The sequence below is a fragment of the Pongo abelii genome, chromosome 5 (genome assembly GCF_028885655.2).
Source record: "Pongo abelii isolate AG06213 chromosome 5, NHGRI_mPonAbe1-v2.0_pri, whole genome shotgun sequence".
In the NCBI taxonomy this organism is placed as follows: domain Eukaryota; kingdom Metazoa; phylum Chordata; class Mammalia; order Primates; family Hominidae; genus Pongo; species Pongo abelii.
Window position 1 is genome coordinate 112,806,515 of NC_071990.2, and position 17,828 is coordinate 112,824,342.

Below are 17,828 nucleotides of genomic sequence, written 5' to 3' on the forward strand. Positions count from 1 at the left end.
CTATTCTCAGGTATGGAAGACTCAGAAAAATGTACCACCATCTACTGTTCTCCAAAAAAGAATTACTTCAAAATATACTCTAGCCAACTGAGACATGAGACATGACTACATCAAAATGCAGAATGGAAATCATGACGGACCGGGACTGGGAGTCTGTCCTGAGGTACCAGCAACAGGCACAAAGACACAACGTGGGAAGCTGAGAAGGACCCCTCGGCACACACTGACTGACTTGCCACAACAACAAAGAGCAAGAATGCAGAGAGGAAGGTCCTTCTTTGCTTTCACAGTGACATCTGAAGGAAGCTTCGTGAAACCTCTTGTTATTTAGGAATTATTATCCTTCGTTAGGGTAATAATCCTATAATTGGAATCCCTCTGTAAAAGCTTCTTCCTCAAGAAGAGTTTTCTGTTGGATTCACAAACCCAACTAAATAGGATTATAGCTATGTTAAAAAGCAAAACCCAGAAAGAACCCATGGCTAGGAACAGGCCTGGGAACAATTTTTTGTGGCTTTCTTTGAATGAGGACCAGCTCACAACACCCCCAATGAGGACACGGTTCCCTGGTTGCCACTGCCAACCAGCGAGGCCCCAACGCAGGCTCTCGGCCACCTTTCCAGTCACATCTCTAGGTGTGCCCCTGCACATGGCATCTTCTCAGATTCATCCTGTGGTCCCTGGAACTGTCCTCCCAGGCCTACGTGCCTTCCCACGTGCCAGACCTTGGGATGCTCTTCCCGCCTTCTGGGCTTGAGGAAACCCTACTTGGCTTCCAAGGTCTGGCTTACTTGCCTTCCTTACACAGCCCCCTCTCTCCAGCACTCCTCCAGAGCTAGAGGCAGTTATCAGAGCCCACTGCAGACCAGCACTTGCTCACAGCTCTCTCTGCAGGAGCCTCTGGAGTTAGTTCTCACTTCAAACTCCTCTGCCATCCTCACAGGACTCGGCATGAAGAGTCCCTCTCAGGACCTGCTGTGTGTGGATACCTGGATCAGGCGTCCCTGATCCCATTATCAGAATGAAGATCTAGGCTCCACAGTAGGTAAAGCCAAGTAATCCATCCCTTCAGGATGACTTCCTCTAATAATAAACAAGGAATAAAGAAGGCTGGTTTCTTCCTGGATTTGATGCATATTTTATCCATCTGACTGTAATGTCCACGAACATAGGGACTAAATTTATTTACTTGCCCACTGTGCTAACAATGCCTAGCCTGAGGCAGGTACTAATCAAGGCTTGTTGAGAGTATGACGGTCTTATTTGCACTATCTCCCCGATAGAGGAAAATGCCTGGCACAGTTCACAGTGACTGAAGCTACGCTGAATGAATGAATCCTGGTCTAAGTGGTAAAATGAGGCCATTTTCTTTATGCTAAAACCAAACCTGACAAAAGACTCCCTCAGAAACGCGCACCTGCCTTCCTTCTCCAAGGCCCCCACCTCCACCCCTTTGTCTTGGTTTCTGTGTGAGACCCTGAGAAACAAAAAGCTGCTTTGTATTACTGGAAGAGAAGGCTTCACAGAAACGCAAAACAACATTAACCTTTTCTCCCCAATTGCATTTAACACACAGGGTGACTATAAACCTGGGGGGGATCAGGAAGAAATCAGTTCAAAATTCAGACAATAAATAAAGAAGAGATGCCTTCACATCTTCGCCCTCCGGAGACCCGCACATTTCCCCCCTTGAGAAGCGATTCAGAAACACCCACGCTGTGCTCCATCCCCCAGGGCAGCCCTTTCTTCTGTGCTGGTTGGCGATTCCCGGAGTGTCTGCCCGTGTGTGCATGCCGGGAGCAGCAGTCACTGCAGCATCAATAAAACTGACTTACACCCGCATCTCTAAACGCCCAGTGCCGGCACCTCAGAGACCAGGAATTTGTCAATTTTGCCTCCATGTCAACCTGGCTCTCCTAGGAGTCTCAAGACTACACCAACCCAGAACGAGATTATCTTGATGTGTCCCTCTCTGTGTTCTCTGAAGATGACCAGAAACAATCATAAAAAAGAAACAAAGGGATTACAAATTAATCTGCCTTCCCTGGCTCCTCTGACTGCAAAGATATGATTACAAACCCAGGATTTGCAAGAGACCTAAATTCCTCATTAATCTTCACTATCGTTTCTATCACTGTTTGTTTTTTTTTCTTTAAGCTCCTTTCTTAGGCAGGGAATGAGGGGGAGCTATGTTCTTTCTTCACTCAGCAGTAACTGAAAAATATGTCCTTAACATTTCAAAAAAGCTGATCGTCCCTGTGCTATAACCACTAAAGCGTGGAGGTGAAATGGCATGGGTGTCCTTTATGTCACCATCTGTCGACGTTCATCAATTTAAGCATGGATAAGCCAAACTCGCGGTTTCTTTGGAGAGCATAAATCTGATAATCCAGAAACATTCCAGAGTCTACGAATTTCCAATTTCTTTACATTATACTTGCTTTGGTATAGCATGTTTTGACTGTTCAGCAACAGGCAGCGAGTGGGCTCTAAATTGCATTTCGCATGTGCCTCTGCTTTCTTTGGCCATCTGGAGCTGGGTCCTGCGGAGAGCACAGGTCCTGGCACCTTCCTGCCAGGCTCACTCCATGGGTCAGTGCTACAGTGTAATCAAAAAGCAGTGGGGCTTTTCTCCTTCTCTTTCCCAGACATGTCTGCAAACTCCATTTGGGCAGAGGCACTGCCAGTGACATTTCTGCTCTAGGAACCACAGACACATACTCCTACTGAGAGAGGAGAGATTCTATGAACTGGAGGGAGACTGAAGCATTTAGACCAGCTGCTACTTACATTAATCCTGGAACACAGTTCATGGTGGCTGCTTGTCTACATACATGGTAGCTCCCAGTTCTGCTTTTCTCTGGCTGAATACCTGGCCGCGTTCTTCAAACTCAAGCTCAGCAGAAAGCTGAGGATGGGGCTTAGAAAGCAAAGTGGATGAAGTTTCCCCAAATGGTGTCAAAAAAGCCTCCAATCTCAGGCCCATGTCTGCGAGGCCCTGCTCCTACCTGGGTATGGCACTCTTCCTTTGGTGACCAGCTCTGTGAGTAAGATTCCAAAAGACCACACGTCAGACTTGATTGTGAACCTCCCGTACAGGGCTGCCTCGGGGGCCGTCCACTTGATGGGGAACTTTGCACCTGCAGAATGAACACCCTGGTTATTCATCAGGCAGAGGGCACTGCAATGGGCATGGGGTGTGGGAGGGAAAGGCACTTGGCAAGCTACTTTCATGAGAGCAGGTTTAGAGGGGAAGACAGAAAGGAGGTGAAGCAGGAATGGGCTGGGATTGGGAAGATGTAGGGTCTGGTCTTGGCTGTGTGACCGTAAGTAATCCAGCTCAAAGCACCTTAATACCTCAATAAAGGGGGGAAGAAACCCTGGTTTCTTGTGATTTAGGAAAATTATATATGTATTTAACTTTGAAATAATGCTATGTTTTAATAAACATACATAGGATTTAGTCATAATGCTGCTCTCATGAGTCCTTGGGTACATAAGATAGTGTGGTCTCACTGGGTACACAAAACCTGATTAAACCACTGAGCTGCTCCCAGGGTGGGGACAACTGGATACTGCCCATGTGTTCTGCTGAAATGGGTTAGATTTCCCAAAGGCCTCCCACACCCACAGCAGGGAAAGGAATCTGCCTCCAGCTCCTTCTCTCTCCACATTTGCTGTCCTTCCTCCATTCTTTCTCTCTGTAGCGGCCATCTTTACTCCTGGGATAGTTTTTTCTTCCATAATGTAAGATCACTTTCTTACCACTTTTTCTTCTACCACCCAGCAAGAGTACTATTTAATGTTTGTTTTTTAAAGAGCAGTTCTGCCTCCATGACTGTCTTATGAGTCTCTGACTTTTCAAGACCAAGGTGCAAACGCATGTCAAAGTCAATGGAGTCTTTTTTTTCAAAAATTTATTTGATCATTTAAAGAATCCTTTCTCTAAACCAAAAGGAAGGGTGTGGTCCATCTTGCTTTCTACAAGCTTGATGTGTGTGCAGGGAATTAAAAGGGATTCAGGCCAGGTGTAGTGGCTCATGCCTGTAATCCCAGCACCTTAGGAGGCAGAGGCGGGAGGTCATTTGAGGTCAGGAGTTCAAGACCAGCCTGGCCAACATGGTGAAACCTCGTCTCTACTAAAAATACAAAAATTAGCCAGGCGTGGTGGCACGAGCCTGTAGTCCCAGCTACTCGGGAGGCTGAGGCAGGAGAATCACTTGAACCCAGGAGGCAGAGGTTGCAGTGAACCGAGATCGTGCCATTACACTCCAGCCTAGGTGACAGAGCAAGAGTCCGTCTCAGAAAAAAATAAAATAAAATAAAATAAAAATAAATAAATAAAATAAAATAAAATAAAAGGGATTCAGCAGCTTGTGCTCTCAAACATTCGGCTCAGCAATTATAAAGCAGTTCCAGGTATTTTACTGAACAAACTAAAAGAAAAACACAAGGAATTTTTATTACTTATGGAAACACAATTACATGCTTAAAGCATATTCATTCTGCTTAAGGAGCTCTTGAAAATCATACAAAGGCTGACAAAATCAGAATGTTTCATAGAATCTTCTATAAAAAGTCACCAAGTACAAAAGTGGCGAATGATTAAAATATTTAAATTGGCACAGTTTTAATAGCCAGAGGTATGATAAATTACAGCAATTAGATTTTTGTCTTAAATACAGCATATGATAACATCTTTAGTAAATCTACCCTGGCATTTTCAGGCAATATAATTTTCCTCTCCATCTCTCATGTGTCTGTGTGAAATGAAATGAAAAAAAAAAAATCCTACTATTTCATTATGAGGCATCTCACATTAACACTGGAGCAGAAAAGTTATTCTATAGTTTTCCTTTTATGCATGGCGTTATTTTTAATTAGTTATGTTTCTCAGGCATAATTATTTATATGTTTCCTTACATGCTAGATGATTCCACATAAGACCTGGTATTCTCTGAATAGTCGGTTGTTTTGTTTTTAAAGTTTCTTTCAAAGCATTCTTCTCACACTTCCTATCCTTTAGCATTCTGTTCACGCAGCTTTGGACTCTGAGCCACTGAGATTAATGTGATAGATTTTCTTCAGTGTTGAGAGCAGACTTTGCCCTGGCCCAAACCTCAGCTGGAGTTCTCTTACTTCAGAGAATTAAAGGTATACTACATTCATTCCTATTTAAACCATCTCTTGAGCCAAATGGCTTGGCAATCTCTGACCATCTCTGAAGTAAATGGAATATTTTTCTCTGCTGTGCAGACAAATCTGTAAATAAAATGACAACCAAAGGAGTTGTTTTTCCCCTTCTTCGAATTACTCAACATTGGTGAAGGTGTGTGTGTTGCTGAAAGCGACTATTTAAAATTTGGATACTGTCATGTTAGATTTTCCAAAGGATTTCATAATTTCAGATTAAAAAAACCAACGGCAGTATCAGCCAGTTGCATTAGTCAGCTTTATTATTTTCTCATTTTATAATCTACAATAAGGATTATAATATATAAACCTTCAAAAAATATTAAAGGCTGCATTAATGTAAGGAATCTTTGAAAGGAAGTCATTTGTAGATATGTGGTCTGACTTACTACTAGTCGGAACTTACTTAAATTTGTTTTGTATTAATTTTCTTTCTAAGGCAAGCACTATATTTATACCAAACAATGTATTTATAATGTATTTGGAGGAATAAAAAAGAATGTCTTCGTTCAACTTCTCCTGCTTCTTCTCTGTCTTAAAACAGCAGCTGCTTTCGACAAAAGAAGCTTCTTTATAGATAACTCATTTTCCTTTTCAAGGAAGACAAAAGGTTAAATCAAAGCAGCAATAAGGTATTAATGATTAACTGAGGTTTCTACTGAAAAGAGCTAATCCCTGCTTCCTCTTGGACACATCTCATTACTTCTGTTTCCCCTTATCTTGGCTTCCCACCTCCTGAGGGTACAAAGCTATTGGCCCTAAAATGCAGCTCTAAATGTGGTGGAGTTAACTGGGGATTTTTGGCAGGTGTCTTTACAACTAGCCATGCAGGTTGCACAGTGTAAAACCCCAGTCTATGAAAACAGCATCCCTAAGGTTGTGTAGTACATAACCTATACAATCCCACAGGTGTCCCTGCTGCAGGGCTGCTGCAGTGAGCTCTGTAAGTTAGGAGACTTCAGACACCTTGAAGGAAGGATCTCCTGGGTGTAAACGTTGCCTTTCCTTTGAAAGTAAAGTTCTGACAGGCAAAAAGTCAGAATCAAAGTGGTTTTCTAAGTAGTATGGACTTACAGAACAATGGAGAAAACATCAGGAGAACTGCAATGCAGTTAACTTGGTATTGTTATGTAACTAGCTGATTCACACTTTGAAATTCTTCTGCTTGGGAGCAGGATTTAGATATGAAAACAGTTTTCTCCTCTGCATTTTATTTAGAGGAAACAGAGCAAACTATGCAGGTAATGATCATCTATGTCACTGATATCTTGAGCTTCACTGTAACACTTACTGTACTTGTTCCATGTTTACATGAATTCAAAAAAAGAAGTGACCACTCTGTCATTTCTTACTGAATTAGCTTAACAGTTTAGGATTCTTTAGGATAAGCCAGTACACAAAGGCCATAATATGTGTACGTGTGTGTATGGTGTGTGTACTTGGAAGCATCTTTTCCACTGAATGTTTTCCAAGTACTGTTTGCAAATTTTACCAAACTCCCAAGGTAAACTCATTGCCGAAACCTCGACTTGTCATGGTGAAAACTTGACAACCTGGTGTTGTCACTGGTGCCCATGTCCTAGAACTTCCAGATAAGAGGATCTTTGTACCTTAGTCATTTAACTCCCAGGAACATATATAAGACCAGTTAGCCTTAGGCCGAATTATTCCTGTAATGAATAAATGTGTCGATGTTTTAAATAATTTCTGATATACAGCTCAATCCTGTTTCTCTGAATTCTGTTGAGATATGAAATGAGTGGTCACAAACTCTGTGTAACATCAGGGATCTTATTCACTCCCGTGGCTCCAATGACTGTCTTGACCCCAATGATGCCTGCATTTATATCACCAGATGGGATCTCTCTCTTGAGTCCCTGACTTGCATAACCAATTTCCCTCTCAATTGTCTCTCCATGATGGAGAGACAATTGAGAGGGAAATTGGTTATGCAAGTCAATGCCCCTCAAACGTAACATCCAAAATTTATCTTCCCCACAATTTGGCTTCTCAATCCTTGGTGACTTTGTAAACCACCCAGTTGGTGGTAACAGAATCCCGAGAATCATCCTCACCTGGACACTATTTTTCATCACTGTACACTTGGATCCCAGCACAGGGCCTGCCTATCGAAGGAGGTCAATACATCTTTACTGAACGATCTCTGTGCCCTCCTGCTTTGTCCCTGCCCATGTCAGGTCCATTACATCCTGACCATTTCATGCTCTTGAATTCACTACCCTTCCTCTAGTCTTCGCTTGCTCAGCATGCCCCCCCTGGGTTTCTACAGTAGCCTTCTAATAGAATCTACATGCATAATCTGGTCCCTACCTACTTCCCCAGCTGCTTCTTATAATCCCAGACTTGTTCTCCTCTGCTCCCCTCCTCTCTCCTCTACAACCTCTCCATTGCCCTTCTTTGACTGCTTTGCAAATGCCAAGCTCCTACCTGCTTCAGGGACAGGCTATTTCCTTTGTCAAAAGCCCTTACCCCATGGCTAATTCTTACTCCTCTTTTGCTCCTAGCCAAAGTGTTACTTGCACAGGGAACCTTTGCCTGATCACTAAAGACTGGGGTAGGTTTCCTACTTCTATGCTGCCAGAGCACCTCCCTCTTTGTAGTTGTCACTGCTTTTTTTCAGTAAATATTGCCTAACGAAGCTGTTATTATTAAAGTGCAATGAATGCATGAATTGTCTGAAGGCTGTCTCTGTCCCAGATAAATACTGTGCTTGAGTGCTGGAGCACGTCTTCCTGGATGGCCACCACATCTCCAGTACTGACTACAGTGTCTGGTGCAGAGAAAGCACTTGATAAACAGGTGCTGAATGAATGAATGAGTAGCTGGACAGCCCTCCCAGCCCTTCCCTTTTTGGCTGAATAACCACAGGTCCTTACAGAGTGTATTATCAGTTCCCTGCCCTCTGGTGAGTCCTCTACTTGTCCTTGGTGACAGCACCAGTGTCACTGTCTGGATGCCCTTTTAAGAGTCTAAGAATTGCCAATTGAAATAGAAAAGCAACAGCCACACACTAATGAAACTTAAAACACCTGGAGAACCCTGCATTTTCACTGCCAAAGGAAGTGTGTTCAGATCCCCTTTGGGTCGGAGTGAATGTATCTGAGTGGGGGAGCCCCCTACTTTGTTCTCTGAGGACAAGGGGGCCCAGTTCACTGGGGTGCAGCTGGGGATGGGGGTGGTTAGTTACAACAGCAGAAAGTCAAGGTGGCAAGGGGCCTTGGGAGGTTCACAGTGAAACAAAGTGGAAAATCCTTAATAGACTGGATTAAGAATAAATTCTTAATAGACTGGGATAAATGCAAGTGACTAGACATCAACCATTTTGACCTCACCGAGCCCTGGTCTTCCTCATTTAAAATAAAGTTAATAATCATCCATGCTTCAAGCAAGAGAAAGGAGAGGGCTGTGGATTTATTCAGTTATCAAAGTTTGTCCACAGAAATAACAACACAAACACCCACCACTGCTGGGCTGGCTTGTTCTTTCTTCCTACCACAAGTATTTCTGGAGTATTCCCCAGTGCCTGGCACTGCACTCGGTGCCAGGAGGACGAAAGTGAACACAGTCTCTGGCAGTCATGGAGCTGGAAGCTTAGTTTGAGGGAGGTAAAATAAATGAATGGCTATTATATATGTCAACTACAATAAAGTGCTATGAAGAATAATAAGATGGGGTACAAGGACAGATTTTGTGGGACTCTGTAAGCTGCCCTAGGATTTTGGATTCCATCCTAAGCGCAACAGAAAGTCACTGGGCTGTGAGCAGAAGTGCGATGACTTCCCACGTCGTTCTTTCCCCCTGTCTTTTAAAACATGGAAGATAACACATCATTACCTTGAGAATGATTTATGATGAGACAGAATGGGAAAAGTGTTTTGACTTTTCAAAACTCTTCAAAAGCATCGTGACATTTCAAGGCCCATGGGTGTGTGTCAGCAATTAGCAATTGGGTAGATGATGCTTCCACTGTCACTTCTGTCATGTTTACTTAACGAGTGGCTCTGGGTACATTTGTACTATTTTAGCACACTTCTCACGTGAATAATACCAATAATCTCGGTAACAAAGCAGTAAAACTTAGCATATTCCAACCTGCAAAGCTCAAACATTTCTATGAGAAATGCATGAATTATTTTTCTGAGTTTATTCTTCCCCATGTCCTTCCTTTCTTTCCAAGCATTTTGTGTGTCTCCCCTGTGGGCTCTTCTTGCTTGGGCTTACTCAAGCAAGCGTCCTGCCTCTCCTGAGTAGCTAGGATGCTAGGTGTGCACCACCATGCCTGGCTAATTTTTAATTTAATTTAATTTTTTTTTTTTTGAGACAGTCTCGCTCTGTTGCCCAGGCTGGAGTGCAATGGTGTGATCTCGACTTACTGCAACCTCCACCTCATGGATACAAGCAATTCTCCTGTCTCAGCCTCCTGAGTAGCTGGGACTATTGGTGCACGCCACCACGCCTGGCTAATTTTTGTATTTTTAGTAGAGACGGGGTTTCACCATATTGGTCAGGCTGCTCTTGAACTCCTGACCTCAGGTGATCCACCCGCCTCGGCCTCCCAAAGTGCTGGAATTACAGGCATGAGCCACTGCACCTAGTTTAATTTTATGTTTTGTAGAGATGGGATCTTGCTATGTTGCCCAGGCCAGTCTCGAATTCCTGGGCTCAAGTGGTCCTCCTGCCTTGGTCTCCCAAAGTGCTGGGACTACAGATGTGAGCCTCCGTGCCTGACCTAACTTGGTTCTTGCTACCCCTAACACAGTTAATCTAGTTCAGTTTGCTTTACTATAACCTGTGTCCTGCACTTAGCATGCTCACACTTGTTTCTTTTACATTGGCTTTGGAAATGCTCTCTTTGCCTTCACCTGCTTAGCTAAAGCCTCCTCAGCTCCAGTCCCACCTCCTTCATGAAGCCATCTGTGATTACTCCAGCCTTCACTAATCTCTCCAATTCACCTAGCGCCAGTGCTAGAAACAACAGTTTAATGCTTGATAATAGCAGCTACCACAACAGCTAAACATACACTGAGCGCCTGCTAAGAGTCAGGCATACAAAGCACTGTGCACATGAGGTGGATGCCAGGAATAGTCTTGTTCTACAGATGAGAAAACGGAACACAGAGGGGAAAGCAATGTGCCAAACAAAGGACATGTGTAGATGGCAGAACTGGGATTTGAACCGAAGGTGCCAGAGCCTGACTGCATAAACACTATACACTGTTCCACTGTGTCCATGTCTCCTCTGTGTCCTTTTACTAGTTCTTTCATAAGTTATTTTAAAAATCTCCTTAAATAGAATGCAAATCCTTTGAGGTTGGAGACACATATTTCTTCATAGCAACTTGCCTAAGGCTGGTTAAACAGCAATAAATGCTCTAACTAGCTAAAGGGTCCAGCCAGGCAGTAAGTTATCTGACACCCTGACGGTCAAAGTAATTCTCTTCCTTTACACAGACTTAAACTAAACGCAAAGAGTGTCAATACAGTGTCAATACAATAAATTAATAATTTTCTTCACTCTTAAAAGTTATAGGAATAAAATCTTCCTTTCATACGACAGCACAGCCTGACTGAGTCTCTCGGTTTTTCAGTGCCAACAGGATGACTGCCCAAAGTCATTATGTCAGGATGGCCCATCCCAAGCCCCAGGCCACATTCCAGTTAATGAAGTCCCTCTATCCCTAGTGGCCAGGTAATCTGTTTTTCACTTCTGCCTCAAATAGAAACAGCTTACTTGACTCAGTTACTTCCTGTTCTTTATGTGTTTTCATACATTAAGATGATGGCATGGGTATTTCAAATGCTCCAATGAAGACTGCAGATACTTTTGCTGCCAAATCACCTCCTGCAGTAAGAGTACATAAGCCGGCCAGGAAACGAGGAGTGGATGCTCTTCAGTGACAATGCAAAGTGGTCCGATTGTGGGCTGAGCTGGGATTGAGTGGTCACTTGTGGAAGGACCAGTATGATCATTTAGGAAAGGAGCTTCCGAGTCAGGTATCCCTGTGCTTGCACACTGGATTTGCTGGTTGATCATTTAAAACGTCCCTAAGTCTCAGTTTCCTTGTCTGTAAACTGGGGATCATAACCTCCTAAGGTTGTGGTGGGAAGAACAGTTGATGTAAAAGGCTCAGCACAGCGTCTGGTACCTGGTAATAGCTAAATAAATGCCAGCTGTTATTTTATTCAGATAGTAAAGGCCTAAAGTCACTGAGTTGCACTGGCAAATGCCATCAGCAATGCCAAAGCTTTCCAAATATCAGAAGAGGAAAAGAAGATGAAAAAACCCTCCTCATCAAAACACTCATCAACCAATCACTGAGAATCTTCTGAGGGTCCATGATGTCCCCAGCACCCTGTGAGGCGCTCCTGGGAAAACCAAGCACAGGTTGCCTCTGCCCTTGGGGTTTCTAGGCAGCCAGGGAGACAGAGCTCACAGGCAAACCCAACAGAGAACTAAATGGTGGCAATGCCTTTAGGAAGAAGAGGGCTCAGCAGAGAGAGGAAAAGAGAACATGAGATGAGGAGATGAGGGCTTCAGGGAGAGGTAGCCGCATTGGAATGATGCAGCATGACCCATGGCTCTCCCTGCAGTGGGGAGGGTCAGGGCAGGGGCCAGGACAGGCCTGGGTGGGCTCAGCTCACATCACTGGAGAGCTGAACTGCCAAGTCTCTCTCTTTTTCATTTTTCCTGGTGACCAGGCCAATTCCATAGTCTCAGAGAATATCCCCTCTGGCTAAAAAACTAGGCCAAGGTGGAGAAGGTGAAATCAGTATTGAATAAAAGAAGCCAAATCCTTCCTACAGAGAATCTGAGCTGTGCCCTAATAGCATTTTCAAGGAGGAAACCCATTAACTTCAACAACGGACACTGTTTTTCTGAACCAAGGAGCCACCCAGAGCCCTTTTTAATTATAAAGCCACTAACTCTGCAAATTATTATATCCAATATTTAATAGTATGCAATAATTCAACTTGAAAGTTACTCTGGGTAATAAAAGAAAAAAAAAATCACAAACAATGCCAATAACAGAAATCTGGTTTACAGGAGTGGGAGGTGACAAGGCGGTACCAGGACAGGATATCCTGTGAAAGAAGCAAAATCAAAGCTGACCTGACCTGGAACTTTGTGGTTATTTAAACAAAACAATGATTTCAAACCCACTGAAACCCGGCAAAGCAAAACTCAAAACTTTCACACTAGGCCAAGGGAATGACTTTCAGATTTCCCAAATGCTTCTGAAGTAATACAACTGGGTGTTTTCCAGTTATCCCTGGTGACGCATTCTGTTGAAACTTCTACTTCAAGTTCATAAAGTTTTAGCTGCATGTTTTTTTAAAAAGATAAATGAAAAGTAAATGTTACAATGGGTTAAGATTATATTCCATCTGAAATTTCATAATGTTGAGCAAGAAGTTTGAGAAGGAGGGAGGTTGGGAGGAAGGAGGAATGCTGTCCCACTGGGGATGCGAGTGGAGAAGGGACAAGTTAGGCCAAGGAGGACGAGAACCAAGGAGTGGAAGGTGGGCCTGAACATACTGCAAAGATAAGGTTGATTAAGTAGGCACAGATCCAAAGTCTCATTGAGTGGAATCTATGGAAGGAATATTCAGGCTGAGAGGGGTGAGCAAAGTTCCAAGAGAGCCCAGAGTTCAAGACTGGACAGAGAAGAGACAGAAGGTCCATCAGAGGGTATTAAAAATCGAACCCAGGACAACTAGAGGACACAGGGGAGTAGACTCAACTACCAGGGAGAATGCAGGGGTAAGGCTGGACTCTAGGCATTAATCCTGGGGTTTTGCAGTCGGGGAAGGATAGGCAGGATACATTGTGGAAGGGCATTCGATCCAGACATGCAGGCTACCAAAAGGTAAACTGTGACATTTCTTCCAAATATCCCTAGAGAAGCCAGGAAGTGAAGGGAGGAAACTCTGGGCTGCTTGTCTTTCTCCATCACCCTCCTTGCAACGGTGACCAATGACAAACCCAGGGTAACTCATGGGGGCAACGCAAAAGTAGAGGATAACATTAATGGGCATCTCCTGAAAGTGCGGGTATTTGTTCCTTCTAAGAAGGAAATCTGAGAACGATCAAAGGGACTTTCCTTGGAGTACAGACTGTGTTATGGAGGCTTATTTAAGTGGTTATCTTGGGTGGGACTGAAGAAAAAAGGAGCCCTGCTTGCTGTTCTAGAATACTGAGGCTCTGAATAATTCCAATTATCCTTCCAGTTTTCTAAGAGCCAGAAAGGAAGCAATATCAGAATAAAAATTCTGTAACTTGATTACCTCTGTAAAGAGAAAACAAAACATTCTGATTCACAGCTTCAACAGCATAAACGCTATGTTTGTGGACTTTCAATCCAGAACAAAAGACAAGGGCTTTGTAACCATCTGCACACCGCTGCCCAGGGTGGTGAGAGGAACTCACCTGAGTGATCAACGGATGTGTGGGATGTAGCTCAACACAGAAATGATGCCAAGAATCCAGCCACCCCCAGAAGGGGCAGAGGGCCCGTGTCAGTCTGACTTCATGCCACATGGTGAGCTGGGCTGCACGGGCAGCACTGGGTTTGGGGATACTGTGTGAGAACAGTTGGAGGTCACGGGGTTTGACTGGGAGCTCAGAACGTATCAAAGGATAATAGGATATACAGAAGACAAACATCACTTTGGGGTGGCTTTTTCAAAGCGCTCCCCTTTTCAATCTGGTACAGTGTCTGTGCCAACGGGGGAGCCACCCTGGGGATGGCAGAGCAATGCCACTGAGCCCCCTCCTGTGGCTGTAAGAAAGAGGCTTCGGAACTTGGGGCAGTTTACAAATGTACTGCGTGTCCGTGATTACCCAGATGATGCAAATGCAGGAGTTCCTTTTGCCAGCAAGGCAAGACAAGGAAGCCAACTGACATTTTTGATGTTTGATGCAGTCTGCAGTTCCTATTTACACACTTTAAAATCACAGAGGGTGACCATCTGTTTCCTTCTTGATGATTACCAAGAAACGTGGGCTGCACAGACTGAGGACTTGCTCTTGACCATTCATAAACAACCACCAAAAGGCTCTGCCCAAAACAGCACAAAGGAGAAAGAGACGCTCACACAGAATACAAAACGGGACTGACCAGCACAGATAAAGGGGAAAGGTGTGCAAAGAAGCTGGGCTTGAGGTGACCACTGCTTACCTCCAATCCATTTGTAACCTCTGGGCAGAGTCAGAGCTGCCCGAGGGTGGGAGTGAAAGAAATTGGTCCCATCTCCGACCTGAAACAGTTTTAATCTTTAAAGAGAGACTGTAGTAGGAAAGGGTGATTTAGAGTCCCATTTCTTTTAATTTTAATCTTTGGCTTTCAACACACCCTTTCCTGGAGGAAAATGGATGCACTCTACAATTCATCTCCATTTCCCTGCCAATTTGACCTGCTCCCCCTAACTATTAATCTGGGCCCCGAAGCTCCACAGTGGCTCAGCAGATAAACAAAGCAGTCCCTCCCAGAAACGAGGTGGAAGCTCAGAGCTTGAAGCGACAGAATACAAATGAAGGAGCTTTTCTGCTTAGTGACTGAAGTGTACCAAACTCAGATCCAGGAAGCTTGATTACAAGCAGCATGGTTCAGGCATGCGACTCAGCTCAGCGGGAAAGCCGTGTCTGACCTCGGAGGGCAGGGCATTCTGTCGGGCAAGTCCCCTGGGGTCTCTCCCTAGACAGCCCTCAGGATGATAGACTCTCAATGTGGGCTGGGGAGTCGGGGGTTGGCTGGTCATTTTATGGCGGCACCACTGAGTTGGAAACACACTAGTCGGTGCTTAAGACAATGGCTTGCATTTTAAAGGGTTTGCTTTTCATCAAAGGATGGTTTGCTTCTCTAGCATGGGAAGAATTAGATTAAATTCAGTAATTAAAAAGGTTTTTTTTTTTCTTCCCTTTCCCTCTCCTGATATTTGCTGTTCAGGTCACAGCACACTGTGTGGGAATGGCAATGTGGTTGTTTACAGAGAACAAGAAATTCATGTGCTGACGGGGGCAGAGGGAGGGCATCTCATGGCGAGATCAGCCTTGATCTGCCACCGATTACAGGGGCCTCAGAAGCGGCTGATTAATAATTCTGCAGGAGCCCTTGAGCTGGAAAGCTAGCGCTCGGAGTCTAATAATCCCCAGTCGTTGTAATACAAAGGAAGGACAGGAATTGAATTCACAGTTCTGGATTGTGAAATTCAAAATTCGAAAGAAACAGGGATCCACTTCTTCCTGAGTGTGTTTGTCAACCTAGCTGCCTGCTTGTTTGTGTTAAATGGCTACTGTGCTTTTTGAATCTAAAATCTGATTATATTTAATTAGTACAGGCATCTGGGATTTCTAATACACAAAGAGTTATTAAAGTAACAAATCTTTCTAAAATATGTTTTCTATGAAAGAATGTGTTAATTTATGCGGTAACAATTTTTTAACATGAAATAATTAACATGAAAACTGCAACAATCAGTAATTCTTCGTAGTCTAATTTATACTTGAATTTTCCTCCAGACAATAATCTATTCAACTTAAACCCTCAATACTGGGAGCATTTGAACAGACACATTTTTCTTCTTCTATTTAATACATAAGCCTAAACTTACAGCAGTCTTAATACAAAGACCCGAATGTTCCTATTTTTATTTACAGTCCAAAGATCCAAAGATTATGTTTCCTTGACATCTGTTTCATTAATTTTGAACTTAAAAAACAAACCAACCAAAACCATAGAGCAACCCCAGTTCCTGTCCTTCATGAGGATTCAAATCAGGAGAAAGGATGATAGAGGCAGAGCCTCCATGTGGAAGGAGCCCTGATGGGAGCGATCAGGAAAACCCAAAGTGGGGTGTGTGTGTGTGTGTGTGTGTGTGTATGTGTGTGTCAGAGTGAGAGAGAGAGAGAGAAACACAGCTTTGGCATCCATTGGATCAATAATACTATAATAATATTACTATTACTACTACTGCCAACTACCACTATCAGCTCAGTGTTGGCTTTGTGCCAAACTGCTTTATGGTTATTCGCAGGGAAGCCATACAACAATTCTATGATACAGATAACCATTATTATCCCTATTTTAAGAGGAAGAAATAAAAGCTCAGAGAGGTTAAGCAACTTGTTCAAGGTCTCACAGTGAATTAGCAGCAATGCTAGGATTTATACCAAGACACTTTGATCTCATGGGTCATGCTCTTAACCAGTCCAGGCCCTGCCATGTTTGGAAGGGGACTAAGGTGTATGCGGGAAGAAGAAAAGAGGTCAAGATAGCCAAAAAAAAAAAATAAAATAAAAAATAAAAAAATAAAACAGAACAAAAAAACACCAAAGTGTTGTGGGGAGGAGCTGGAAGAAGTGAATAATACCAACAACTTCTACTAATTGTCTTCTTGAATTCTTACAACCACCTTAAAGGTAACCAATCCTATTTTATGATGAGAAACGTGAGGCTCAGAGGGGCCAGAGCTTATGCTCTAGGAATACGGCGTCAGGATGTGAACACAGGCTTATCTAGCTCCAAAGCTCTTGTGCTTCCCGTCACTCCAAAGACAATCTTGGAGTGTGCAAGGAATATCAATGCAACAAACAACCCTTTCTGGAGGTTCCTGCAGCCACAATAGCATTTGATTCCCAGAGAGAGCCACGCACATTGCTGAGAGACAGCAGGAAAGCATGTCTCACAAGAGTGTGGGGGGGGTTGGTGACCTTGGTTATTTCCATTGCTGTAAACAAATATTTATTAAATACTACTATGTGCTCTGTGTCTACAAGGGCCCGCTGCTAGTCTTTAAACTAAATCACTTCTATAGAGAAGCAGTAAGACCGACTCCACACATACTCAGGAGAACTGCTCCAGCCGTGCTCATGCAGCGTGTGTGTGCTCATGTGTGCTCGTGTTGATGTGTGTATGCACATGCCTCAGTGAAAATGATGAGAAGGCCCATCTGATATTCAGACTTCACAAGATTAAAAACAAGAGAGGCAGCGCAGAGGCAGGGATAGTTCTCAACAGAGAATGCAAATATGAGAAAACTAGCAAGTTGGCCGGAGACGAGGACAGTGGATGCGTGACTCCCAGCTGTGTCCGGGGTGGAGGGGCCCTTGGAGCACGCAGTTATATCAAAGTGGTGACTGCCCAGATCCATTGACTGGCCCAGGCTATAAAATAAGGAGACAGTATTTTTTTCTTGAAAGATTGATTTTTTTCTCTATTGATTACTAATAGTGATTCTCTTTAAAACTTTTTAGACTGTTTTCAAGGAAAATGTATGTCAAATACAAAAAGTTGAGGTTATAAGGATGATTTTTACATTTCACAACTCTCAAATAACTTTTATAGATAGCCCATGTAAGTTTCACACTAATGATGTGAGGTGATCATTTTTATTATCACCATTTTACAGATGATAAAAATGAGGCTCAAAGAGCTTAAGTAACTGGCCTGCGGACACTAAGCTTTTAAGTGACAGAGCTGATTCAAAGCCAGGGACCCTAACATCCAACCCCTGGCTCCTCAGTCTCACTAGGCTGCCTCACCTCACTAGCAGCTTAGAGGGAAGTACAATACTGGCAAATGACACAGTAAGTGTGTATTCTCCTTTTTAAAAAT

At 43.5% G+C, this 17,828-nt stretch overlaps 1 protein-coding gene across 4 annotated transcripts in view; it reads right to left on the reverse strand.

Annotated features, from left to right (window-relative positions):
- FYN (FYN proto-oncogene, Src family tyrosine kinase) overlaps positions 1 to 17,828 on the reverse strand; it is a 224,225-nt gene that overhangs the window by 10,591 nt on the left and 195,806 nt on the right. For all 4 annotated transcript variants that reach the window (XM_009242159.4, XM_009242160.4, XM_002817256.6 and 1 more), the window contains one exon: positions 3,009 to 3,140. In XM_009242159.4, coding sequence (XP_009240434.2) covers positions 3,009 to 3,140 — 132 coding nt within the window. The remainder of the gene's footprint in view (positions 1 to 3,008; positions 3,141 to 17,828) is intronic.